The sequence below is a fragment of the Pecten maximus genome, chromosome 7, assembly GCF_902652985.1.
Source record: "Pecten maximus chromosome 7, xPecMax1.1, whole genome shotgun sequence".
In the NCBI taxonomy this organism is placed as follows: domain Eukaryota; kingdom Metazoa; phylum Mollusca; class Bivalvia; order Pectinida; family Pectinidae; genus Pecten; species Pecten maximus.
In genome coordinates this window covers 30,124,700-30,137,337 of record NC_047021.1, presented here as the reverse complement: position 1 = coordinate 30,137,337, position 12,638 = coordinate 30,124,700, and the positions used below count along the sequence as shown (strand labels likewise).

Sequence of the window (12,638 nt, the reverse complement as noted above, 5' to 3'; positions counted from 1 at the left end):
AATTCCGTTCAGCTGTAGATACTGCCAGTTATTTCTGGATTTCTAGTCAGGATTATCAAGATTCACAAATCTGATTTAGAGATATAGTACTGTATTATACTGCTGGTGGAGATAATCTGCATAATTGTTTCTCTGGTAAATAAGTGAAAGTATTACTTATTTTCAAAGTTGCATTGAAAAAAATGACGGATTTACATTTCTACTGGAATTTGTGCATGTGTTCCTTTTTTATTATTTAAACGTTTGAGTTTTCATTTTTAAAAGGCTCAGCATGGATTTTACATATTATTGTATGTTACAAATTCATATACCTGAAGGAAATATATATCATCCTTGAGCACATTTTATGTCACTATAATAAATCTTCACTCAGAATCCACAAAGTAATTTCCAGCACGAAATTAGGAAGAAAAGGTTTATACAGCATAGGTGTTATACAAAAGTTATAATAGAGTTGCAGTTTTATTTCATGATTCTGTTAATGTTGTGTTAATTTAATGGGTTAAACACCTGATATTGACAAAGGTGGAATTCTGTTCAATGAGACGTCTATGATAAGCTATCTAAACAGATTTTTCTCTTTGTATTTATCCTGCAATAAGCACGATGATAGAGTGGGCTTATTACTGGACAACAAAATCATTTCCATTGGTATTTCTACAGATCTTTTTATATTATATGGGCGTCCGCTTATTACAGGACAATCAAATTGCTTCCATTGGCAATTATACTATATGGGCAGGTTTATTACTATTATTAAGACTTTGGCTAATCGCTGGATAAATATGGGAAGATCTTAATAACTGCTGTCCTGTTGACAGATGATGCCATTTAAAATTATTGAATTTTTCTTAATTTTCATAGAAAATTATTGTGCCAAAATTGTTTAATTAAGTAATTCTTAATCAACCATAATGTATTATGCTATAGATGCTGTTTGTAAAATAAGAATGAAGCCATTTTGTGCTACTAAATGAGTTAGAATAACCTGTTGGTAATTAATTAGTTCTTTAGTGTTCTTTTATATCACTTTCTTGGTTTGCATGTCAGCAATTTGCATATGCCTTGGGGAAAAAGTACAACTAACATAGTTAAAAAATAACAAACCGTTCTTGTAGAAATTGCATGTGCATGATGAGCAGCATGTTGGACCAGGGTGCACTTTAGATATATTTCTGTAAACAGAGAGTTAAAATGGAGTAGCTAGGTTGTTCTCAATCTGTCTACCATTATTTTGTAGTAACCCTGTAAATCTGTAACCTCGATTCTCCTTCCTAAAATACCTTGCCTAACTTCTTATTTGTTTCTCATTTTAAACCTTCATGTTCAATTTTACAATGTTCCAGTAATTTTTCATTCTAAATAACCATGGTAATTTTATATTTATTTGAAATCAAAATTCATTTTTAAAAATTTTCAATCCTTACTGCTAAAACATCAACTCTGAATTCAGTTGAAAGAATTTATATTTAAATGAAAGATATTTTATCTTAAATATAAAAAAAATTTTCATGTGAGTTCAATTCAGATGTGATGATTTTGTTCAAATTGTTTATTACTTTCTTCAAAGAATGGTTGGAATTATACTTCAGTGAAAATCTGGAATTATTTAAATAAGAAAGTAAAATTAGTTCATTTATCTCTTAGACAAAAGATAAAAATGGTATATCAGTCATAGATTAAGTGTATATTCAGAATTTCTTTCTTACGTTAGTTCTACACCATACATGTAGCTTCAATTCCTTAATACACCATACATGTAGCTTCAATTACTTAATCAGAAAACTTTTCTTTTGCCTGTCTTTAGGATTAATGTTTTACATAAATATTTAGAATTCATTTAGAAGACATTTCTTATGACAGAGAAATTTTATTGATTATCAAAATAACAGCAATTCATTTGATTTGCATTTGTTTTGTAGGTATATTACATGTAGATATGCATTTATAATAGTCAAAAATCATTTCATGGTATTTTGAAGAATATATAAGTTTGGCGTGCCATACCTGTTAGTGCCAGCTTTAAGCTAAATAGATAAGAAGTACAGTGTGTGCTGCCGTAGAATTACAGCCATTTTGTGTATAAACTGCAGACATTGATAAAGTTATGAGTTATAGTATCTTACCCATACCTTCCTTGTAATTAAAAATGATGAATTTAATCAAGGTGTGGGTAAAATACTTTTTAAAAAGGCTGTGTAAAATATCACAAAAGTGTCCAAAAATTGTCCTAATTTTCCGTCTTATGGTTCATATCAACTAGACTGTTGATTCATTTTAATTCTGATATCAAAGTTATTTTTTTCCATTTTTCTAATCCTTTTGCTAAATCAAATGTGGACGTCTGTATGTGTTGAATTATTTAACCTGTGATGTCAATTCCAAACAGAGAGACCCTATGGTATTATGAAATGTTCTTTTTCGTAATCATTTACTGATGTCATTTAAGTGGAAGTCTAACAGTACTAGGAGTGAATACAGTATTTGTTGAAAAGTTGACACCACATTTATTTGATTGCTTTAGAATAAACTCTAATAATCTATCAAAATCACTCTGATTTCAAAATTTCTATAAAAATGAAATGAAACTTTGGTTTAACCATATGGCAACAAATGACTTTCAATGGTCTGTGCAGGGATTTGAAACTTATTAATTCTAATTCAGTAACATAGATAATGTACATGACATCCCAGGTTTAAATATTCACTGTTAATCTTATTCCATATTTAATTTGTGTGTCCTGATATTTTACCAGTCTGTATACTCAGCTTAATTTGAGTTTCCAGGAAGATGTGTTTTACCATCCTTATATATGCCATATCCCTCGTTTCTCCACCTTATCAGATTCATACCATATAGGATGCCTATGGTATACACGATTTTCTGTATTCCTTACACTTGAAATTACAAACTCTGTCCCATCTTGCAGACCATTTAAGAAATAAATATATATATGTATAATCCCGTCACAATTCACAAACAATCCTGAGATAATCCCATCACAATCCAATAGTACTGAGATAATCATATTACAATCCACCAATAATCCAGAGATAATCCCATCACAATCCACCAAAAATCCTGTAATAACGCCATCACAATCCACCAACAATCCTGCGATAATCCCATCACAATCCACCAAAAATCCTGTAATAACGCCATCACAATCCACCAACAATCCTGAGATAATCCCATCACAATCTACCAACAATCCAGAGATAATCCCATCACAATCCACCAACAATCCTGAGATAATCCCATCACAATCCACCAACAATCCTGAGATAATCCCATCACAATCCACCAACAATCCTGAGATAATCCCATCACAATCCACCAACAATACTGAGATAATCCCATCACAATCCACCAACAATCCTGAGATAATCCCATCACAATCCACAAACAATCCAGAGACAATCTCATCACAATCCACCAACAATCCAGAGATAATCCCATCACAATCCACCAACAATCCTGAGATAATCCCATCACAATCCACCAACAATACTGAGATAATCCCATCACAATCCACCAACAATCCAGAGATAATCCCATCACGATCCACCAGCAATCCAGAGATAATCCCATCATGATCCACCAACAATCCAGAGATAATCCCATCACAATCCACCAACAATCCTGAGATAATCCCATCACAATCCACAAACAATACTGAGATAATCGCATCACAATCCACCAACAATCCATAGATAATCCCATCACAATCCACAAACAATACTGAGATAATCCCATCACGATCCACCAGCAATCCTGAGATAATCCCATCACAATCCACAAACAATCCTGAGATAATCCCATCACAATCCACAAACAATACTGAGATAATCCCATCACGATCCACCAGCAATCCTGAGATAATCCCATCACAATCCACAAACAATACTGAGATAATCCCATCACGAATCCACCAGCAATCCTGAGATAATCCCATCACAATCCACAAACAATACTGAGATAATCCCACCGAATCCACCAAACAATCCAGAGATAATCTCATCACAATCCACCAACAATCCTGAGATAATCCCATCACAATCCACCAACAATCCTGTAATAACGCCATCACAATCCACCAACAATCCAGAGATAATCTCATCACAATCCACCAACAATACTGAGATAAACCCATCATGATCCACAAACAATCCTGAGATAATCCCATCACAATCCACCAACAATCCTGAGATAATCCCATCACAATCCAACAATCCTGAGATAATCCCATCACAATCCACCAACAAAACTGAGATAATCCCATCACAATCCACCAACAATCCAGAGATAATCCAATCACAATCCAGAGATAATCCCATCATGATCCATCAACAATCCAGAGATTATCCAATCACAATCCACCAACAATCCAGAGATAATCCCATCACAATCCTGTTATAATCTAATCACAATCCACCTACAAATCGGAGATTATTCCATGACAATCCACTAATAATCCTGCGATAATCCCATCACAATCCACCAACAACTCTGCAATAATCCCAGCAAATCCACTTCTCCAGTCTATCAAAATTCCTGTGATAACCCCTGCAAATCAACATTTCAATCTATCAATAATCTTGTAATAACCACAACAAAACCACTGCCCCAATCTACCAACAATCCATTCATCCACTGGCACATCTGGGATTTTCCCTATCTAGGATCCACTTCATCATTAACATATCTTCCTGGAAGATTATCTACATGTCATTGACCAACCTCAGATGTAAATACACCAGTCACTGTTGTTGTATTTTAAGTTTTGAAAATATAATTCTCATTAGGTTAAAGGTATTTGGTTGTATGTATTGTTATATTGTAATTGAACCTTTTAATGTAAAATTCAAAGAATTTTTTTGGAATTGTAACGAAATGTTCTTTTAGAATTTTTTTTATTTTTTTTTAAATACACCAATGAGAACGCTTCTTGGAAAGCAATTATATCGAGAAGAAATTAAGAAATTTTGCATTATATTATGATTTTAAACAAAGTAAAAATGTTGATAAAAACATCAACAGAAAAGTGAATTGCAGTTTCTTGCATGGTAATTTTGATTACCTGATTTTCTTGTGACCTTTTTCGGTTGACCTCGTGACCTTTTACCTGACTTGGTGTATTTACATCTGAGTTTGTCCCCATGACCAGTTGGTTTGATGTTTGCAGTGTTTATTTTACTAACCGGTTTTCTTTCTTCTCACCATTTATGTGTGATACAGAGAGATCGAGAACTCCGCATCATGGTAAGATTATTTTAAATATAAAGTGACTACTTTCTTTAAATTTCATTAAAGAAATGTTAATGAATTATCAGTTTTTCTTGCTTTGGTTCAAGAACAGTCGTCTGAATAAAAAAAAAGTAAGGAAATAAAACGAGGGGTAACTAGATATTTCATGTTTACTAAGTGTTGCATGATGATCGTCACATGCTTGGCTACATGTTATAACAAGTACTGAATGTCACCTGCATCCGTCTTGGTGGTCACTTGCATATCATTGATGACACTATTTGATATAAAAATATCTTTAAAATAAATTCCATATTATCTAAACTGAAGTTGCTACAAGCTTAAAAATAAATCTATGATTACGCTAGCTGTTATCAATTTCACTCTGCATTAAACTTTTTTTTTAATTCGTTGAATAGGGTGGAAGAAAAAAGTTTATATATTATATAATAATGCCATGCTTATATACTGGATGTTTGGCTCTACTCCAGGCATGGATAGCTGATTGTGCCAATGTAGTTTATCAATATTAATCTAAAGCGTTTTGATTTGGTTGTGGTGGATGCTAGCTTTGTTTTGCTAAGACTTTTTATTTTAGTGAGGTAACCACAGATAAAGTCTGTCCCCATCAGTCCCTATTTCCACTGCGTATAGTCATATCTCATCATTCATCTTCACCTTCATCACATTCAAATCTTCGGTAATTAATTATCCTCGTTACCTGTCTTTGTTACCTGGGTAGATTAATGAGCTGATTATCAATACCGTGGAGACAGAACGTCAGCGGTACTTCCTGGACCGTCTCGTGATGCTGGACATCCCCACACTATTCGTGGGCCCCACAGGTACCGGCAAGTCGGCCATCACCAACAGCTTCCTACTTCAGCTACCCAAAGATAAATACATCATCACCAACATCAACTTCTCAGCCCAGACCTCGGCCAGTCAGACACAAGACATTATCTTCTCCAAGCTTGACAGGTGAGGCGAGACCAGATGAGTATTATTACCTCAACTGGTATAGTCATCAGCTTACGTGGTGTGCAAACATTTTTTGCCCGTCCTTCAACTTTGACCAGGGTTCACCCCATACAGTGGGAGGATCCTCAGGGTAATAATAGTTAGGTCACCAATCAACAATTATAAGGGTCAGGCCCTGAAGTCTGAGTGTTAAGGTCAAATTGTCATAATTACATCGATGCAACTTGCAGACCCAAACTAAATAGGTCGGGTTTTGGCGAAACTGTATATTTTTTATTCCTTATGATAATTTACACAATACATCTCTATACATGAAACATGACAATACATTAACTGTGATTACAGGAGGAAGAAGGGTATATATGGTCCCACATTGGGTAAGAAGCTGTGCGTGTTTGTTGATGACCTAAACATGCCAGCCAAGGAGAAGTATGGAGCTCAGCCTCCTATTGAGATTCTGAGGCAGTGGATGGACCACAAGTATTGGTTTGACAGGTAAGATTATACCATTCACTTTGAATCCTGAATGATATCATTTTTACGACAGGTTGTTTGGTGTGACCTCCATCTGTACACCAACAATCCTGAGATAATGTACATATTTTATACATTCACAATAAATTCCTTGCAGAAGATGCAACAATTGATTAAGCTTAAAATCTACAATATCCAAAGATGATGTCAATGAAAGTCATTGGATATTTAGCTATTGTTTTGGAGCCAAATACAATATAACCCATATATTAACTAGTATGCACCTACCAGGGAAACTGTGGTCTTTTTAAACTGATTCTTTGGGTAATGATTATGAAATATTTGAAATAGTCACTTCCGACTTTATTTGATTTAAGGGAGACAACTCTATCACCAGTTAGATGAATAGCTGAACAAATCATTTTGTCTTACAGGAAAGACACCACAATTCTGGAGCTGGTTGATATTGTCATGGTGTCTGCTATGGGCCCTCCTGGTGGAGGTCGAAACAATGTCACTCCCCGTTTCACCAGACACTTCAACGTCATTGGCATAGAATCTTTTGATGAAGAAACCATGAAGAATATTTTCTCTCCCATTTTAGACTGGCATTTCAACTTCTTTGAGACACCTCTTCGTAGGTTTTCACGGGTAAGCAATAATTGATTACAGAAATACCTGTGATAACACGGGTAAGTAATAATTGATTACAGAAATACCTGTGATAACACGGGTAAGCAATAATTGATTACAGAAATACCTGTGATAACACGGGTAAGTAATAATTGATTACAGAAATACCTGTGATAACACGGGTTAGTAATAATTGATTACAGAAATACCTGTGATAACACGGGTTAGTAATAATTGATTACAGAAATACCTGTGATAACACGGGTAAGCAATAATTGATTACAGAAATACCTGTGATAACACGGGTTAGTAATTATTGATTACAGAAATACCTGTGATAACACGGGTAAGTAATAATTGATTACAGAAATACCTGTGATAACACGGGTAAGTAATAATTGATTACAGAAATACCTGTGATAACACGGGTAAGTAATAATTGATTACAGAAATACCTGTGATAACACTGGTAAGTAATAATTGATTACAGAAATACCTGTGATAACACGGGTAAGTAATAATTGATTACAGAAATACCTGTGATAACACGGGTAAGTAATAATTGATTACAGAAATACCTGTGATAACACGGGTAAGTAATAATTGATTACAGAATACCTGTGATAAGTCCGATTGGCTTCCATGTCACTGTGGATTGGCAGTTAGCTCCATTTCTACCAATAGAGTAGATCAGTAAAACTTGTGTGTATATCATCCATTGTTTCGTTCATACATTGTATAATACATAAATATACAAGTACAAAGTTATTAGATGATCAGTATATGTACCAGTATTTGATTGTCGATGTATTTTGATGATCAGTATATGTACCTGTATTTGATTGTCAGTGTATTTTGATGACAGATTATCCTGGTGAGCACAATGGAGATATATAACAGTGCCATTGTCAAGTTCCTGCCCAGCCCGTCACGATCGCACTACGTCTTCAACCTCCGTGATTTTGCAAGGGTTGTTCAGGTAAGAAATCAAGTGTTATTTATGTAAAGGGATGTTGTTTCTGTTACATAAATTAGGGTATTTGACCTTTGTTGTCGATAAACCTTGATATTTTTGCAGGAAATTTGATCTCGGATTTGGAATATTACTATCCTCAAGTGCTCTATATGGGTGCCTGATAAATGTCTTTGACTACAATGTAGAGCATTTTACCTCTGTTGAGAGTGGTAGGATATTTGTCTCCAAGATGGACACTCTATCGTAGCAGGCATTTATGCTCATTAATGGGATTCTGACTGCCTAAGAATACAATGACAAATCACCTGTGTTACAGGGTATTTTGCTGTTGAAGCCAGATGTGATGCCAGTTGAGGGAAACGAGGCCTCACAGAAAATCATGAGGCTGTGGGTACATGAAGTCTATCGGGTCTTCTACGACCGCTTAGTGGACGAAACTGACCGTGAGGTTTACTTTGGTCTTGTCAAGGTGAGTTTTGCTAGCTGTGTTATAAGACAATAGATTTCTATAGGCTTTAAGAAGGATAGTTTTCCTGGTAATATTAGAGATTATTATAAGTCTCCCATCAGGAACCTGGGGTACTCTACGTTTGTATTGTGTTCATCCATCGTCTTTCTGTCCATATGTACTTTCACACCTCATCTTGTCATGGCTCTATCTCCTACACTACTTTTTACTGGAACTTATGCCTAGAGCATGAGTTCACTGAGGTGAGTCAGTAGAGCATGAGTTCACTGAGGTGAGTCAGTAGAGCATGAGTTCACTGAGGTGAGTCAGTAGAGCATGAGTTCACTGAGGTGAGTCAGTTAAGGATTGAATAATGTTATGTTGAGGTGTATGGGGGTATAAACCTCAATAGGTCTTGAGACAAATTTATTATGAACTGCGAAGAACATAACTTTATTCAATCCTTATATTTATATTTTTTTTGATATTTTGTACAAGATTTTGTCTTTGACAAATAGGCACTTGTGCAAGTCTACCACAGAACGAATTAAAACATATATTAGTTTTAAAGGAATTTATTTCATATAAATATGATCATTTAGGAAACGGAATTAAAAAAGATATAGTCCAAGCTCGACAAATGTATTCCTATGCCGGACTTGATATAGTTCATTGAAAAATGACTTGAGTTAACTGTGGTAGGTTCATTGAGTCTGAATTGAGTGGAAATATAAATATTAGAGCATGAGTTCACTGAGGTAAGTCAGTAGGGCATGAGTTCACTGAGGTGAGTCAGTAGAGCATGAGTTCACTGAGGTGAGTCAGTGTGTTTTTTGAAATATGTCTGGATTATCAAGATTTCAGTGTATGATGTATTAGTTACACGGCTCCATAAAGTTTTAAGGATTTCAGACTTAAAGTTATTTCAAATATGTTTGACTACTGTTAAGTTGGAAACAATCATGGGGTATTTAAGTTCACTATATTATCAATCATAGAATATAGCACAAATATAGATACTTAGAAAATATTTATATATACAAAAATGTACAGAAGAGTTTACTTCAGAATGTTGAGAAAGTGTGGTTGGATGAAATTTTATACCAGCGAACTAGATCCAACTGGACAATGTGAAATATTAACAGCTTGTAATATAACAAGTATACAGTATGTGCTATGTTAATTTCTTGTACATCATTCTGTTTGACATCATGTTGACAGCACTGTATAGAGACTCACTTCAAGGAGAAGATGAACATCCTCTTTAAACACCTCATACCAAAGGAGAATGATCAGCGGATCACAGTTGTCGACGACGACATTCGCAGTCTTCTGTTTGGAGATTATCTCTCAAAGGGCAAGGAGGAAAAACTGTATGATGAAATATCCAGCATGGATGATCTAAGAGAGGTGAGTTCAAAAGAAATGTGGTTATATACGTTTTGAATCACATGCTAATTATTCAGTTAATATGTCCAAAAAGAAAGTAAAATTTAATTTCCTAAATACAAAAGGAAAATTTTGATTCTATTTTTTATCAATTTGAAGCTGAAAACTAATTTTGAAGTGATGCCTGCCTGCCTTATCTAGTCAAGTATCATCCAAATCTTCTGTTGAATTCACTGACAACTATGTATTCTGATACTTTACATAGATAGTATATTTACGTAGATATTTCAGCTTGCTAACGCTAAGTACTTGACAACCTTGTGTTTTCCAGACAATAGAAAACTACCTGGAGGAGTACAATATGATGAGCAAGGCTCCAATGAGTCTAGTCATGTTCAGGTTTGCCATAGAACACATATCTCGCATCAGCCGGGTCCTCAAACAGCCGAATGGACATTGTTTACTCGTTGGTAAGTATCATTGTCATGCTAATGTCCATCATTGTTTGTTTGTTGGTTTGCTGGTGTCATGCCTTGTCAGCAGCGAGGGTCATTTTGAGTTTGGGTATCCTTGTAGTAGCTGGTGGCTACCTTATTGAACATTAAGCATAAGGAGACAGATGATATCTAGAAAGCAATTGGGATCAGTTTCTATTCCAGCTACCTACCTGCCTGCCTTGTCTAATCTAGAGTGGCGTGTCATGGTAGGGGAAATGGGACCTTCAGGAACCTCATCTGGAGGAAGAGGATTGGTTTGGTCAGCCAATGATCTAGCCATGGCAGGTATCAGCCAATGGCATCCTAGCAGATGTGTAGGGTACACATGCTCTCAGACCTGCCCAGTTACAGAGCACTGAAGGGTGACCAGGTCCAGGCTTCTGGCATTGACATATTATTGACTGTTTTGGTAACGTCAATGCAAAAGATATGGTCTTATCACTCCTGTTTATTGATTAGATTAATAAAATTGCTGCTACTATGCAATGATAGTGATAGCAATATTTTTATTATTTTATTTTGATTTTGATTTTCCTTCCAGGTATTGGAGGCAGTGGTCGACAGAGTGCCGCCAAGTTATCAGCATTCATGTCCGACTTTGAGCTATTCCAGATTGAGATAACGAAAAACTACACAACGTCTGAATGGCGAGAGGACCTAAGGCACATGATGAGACGGGCTGGTGACGAGGGTGTGTCCATGGTGTTCCTGTTTGGTGACCACCAAATCAAGGTCAGAACTCAGATTACCATAAGTATTATAATTCTTAATGTCATATAATGTAGGTCAACACAGTTTTGAAAGCAATAACCTTTTGGAATACTGAAAAGTTGCATACCAAGATTTAATATTTAAAAAAATTATTTGCACTTAATCACAATAATGCATGAAACCAGAGAGTAATTCCCAGTTTGGTACAGAACATGGTGGAGGGTCATAATTCCACTTATATATAGGATTTTACAGTACCCGGAGAAAGTTTAGTCCTCTAGAACCAGTAAAGGCAAATTTCATGTGTACCCTCTTCAGATGACCAAGAGAAATCTGTAGTCTATTCACATTACAAGTAGCAATTAAACTTCGTTATATTAGGATGAATAGTATGTTTTAGTCAGGTCACTATATACAGAGTTACGGCCCCTGAGGTGAGGGTTCATGTATTAATGGATTACTTGCAGTATCTTGCCTTGTTGTAGGACAAATACGTCAGTTTTATAATTCGAGCTACATGTCTGATGATAGTATTATTATCCGACCTACATGTCTGACCTTTCTTTTCTGTTACAGGATGAGTCTTTCTTGGAGGATGTCAATATGATACTTAATACTGGAGATATCCCGAACTTGTACGAGAATGAGGACAGACTAGCCATCATTGAAAGGGTATATAAGTTTGTCATTCCTGACCTCTATTGTAGGAAACTTTACTTTATCCTAATTGTTTTGTAACTTAAATCAATAATTAAGATTTTCTTTCTCATTCAATTATTAGCATTAATATGGATGAGACAGTAAAGATACAATGTAACCAAATTTTTGTTACCAAATCATAGGGCTTCTACTATAAATATTTCAACAGGATATATTTTAATATGCAGGCTTTGTTTTATATTACAGATGCAGAACCTGTGTCAGCAGCAGAATCTAGTGATGGAAATGACCCCACTCAACATGTACAACATGTTTATAGAGCGCATCAGACGTAACCTCCATGTGGTTCTGGCATTCAGTCCGATAGGCGACGCCTTCCGTAATCGTATCCGCATGTTCCCATCTCTCATCAATTGTTGTACTATAGATTGGTTCAAGGTATATTTTTATTTAGGTTTTATCTACCATCCTTATCCAGTGTTTATTCATACTGTTATCATTTCCATGGGGACTTTTTTTCTGACCTGAAAGATATTTCTCTCATATACAAAAGTGTTATCTCCCTTATACAGAGAGTTATGTCCCTTATGTATATTATCTCCCTTTCGAAAGATTTGATTA

At 35.3% G+C, this 12,638-nt stretch overlaps 1 protein-coding gene across 6 annotated transcripts in view; it reads left to right on the top strand.

Moving 5' to 3' along the window:
* The window catches only part of LOC117330532 (dynein heavy chain 3, axonemal-like), a 141,117-nt gene that overhangs the window by 93,824 nt on the left and 34,655 nt on the right, over positions 1-12,638 (top strand). For all 6 annotated transcript variants that reach the window (XM_033888915.1, XM_033888911.1, XM_033888913.1 and 3 more), the window contains 10 exons: positions 5,991-6,229; positions 6,575-6,724; positions 7,138-7,354; positions 8,202-8,315; positions 8,629-8,781; positions 9,982-10,170; positions 10,481-10,619; positions 11,188-11,378; positions 11,934-12,029; positions 12,264-12,455. In XM_033888915.1, the coding sequence (XP_033744806.1) occupies positions 5,991-6,229; positions 6,575-6,724; positions 7,138-7,354; positions 8,202-8,315; positions 8,629-8,781; positions 9,982-10,170; positions 10,481-10,619; positions 11,188-11,378; positions 11,934-12,029; positions 12,264-12,455 (1,680 nt within the window). The remainder of the gene's footprint in view (positions 1-5,990; positions 6,230-6,574; positions 6,725-7,137; positions 7,355-8,201; positions 8,316-8,628; positions 8,782-9,981; positions 10,171-10,480; positions 10,620-11,187; positions 11,379-11,933; positions 12,030-12,263; positions 12,456-12,638) is intronic.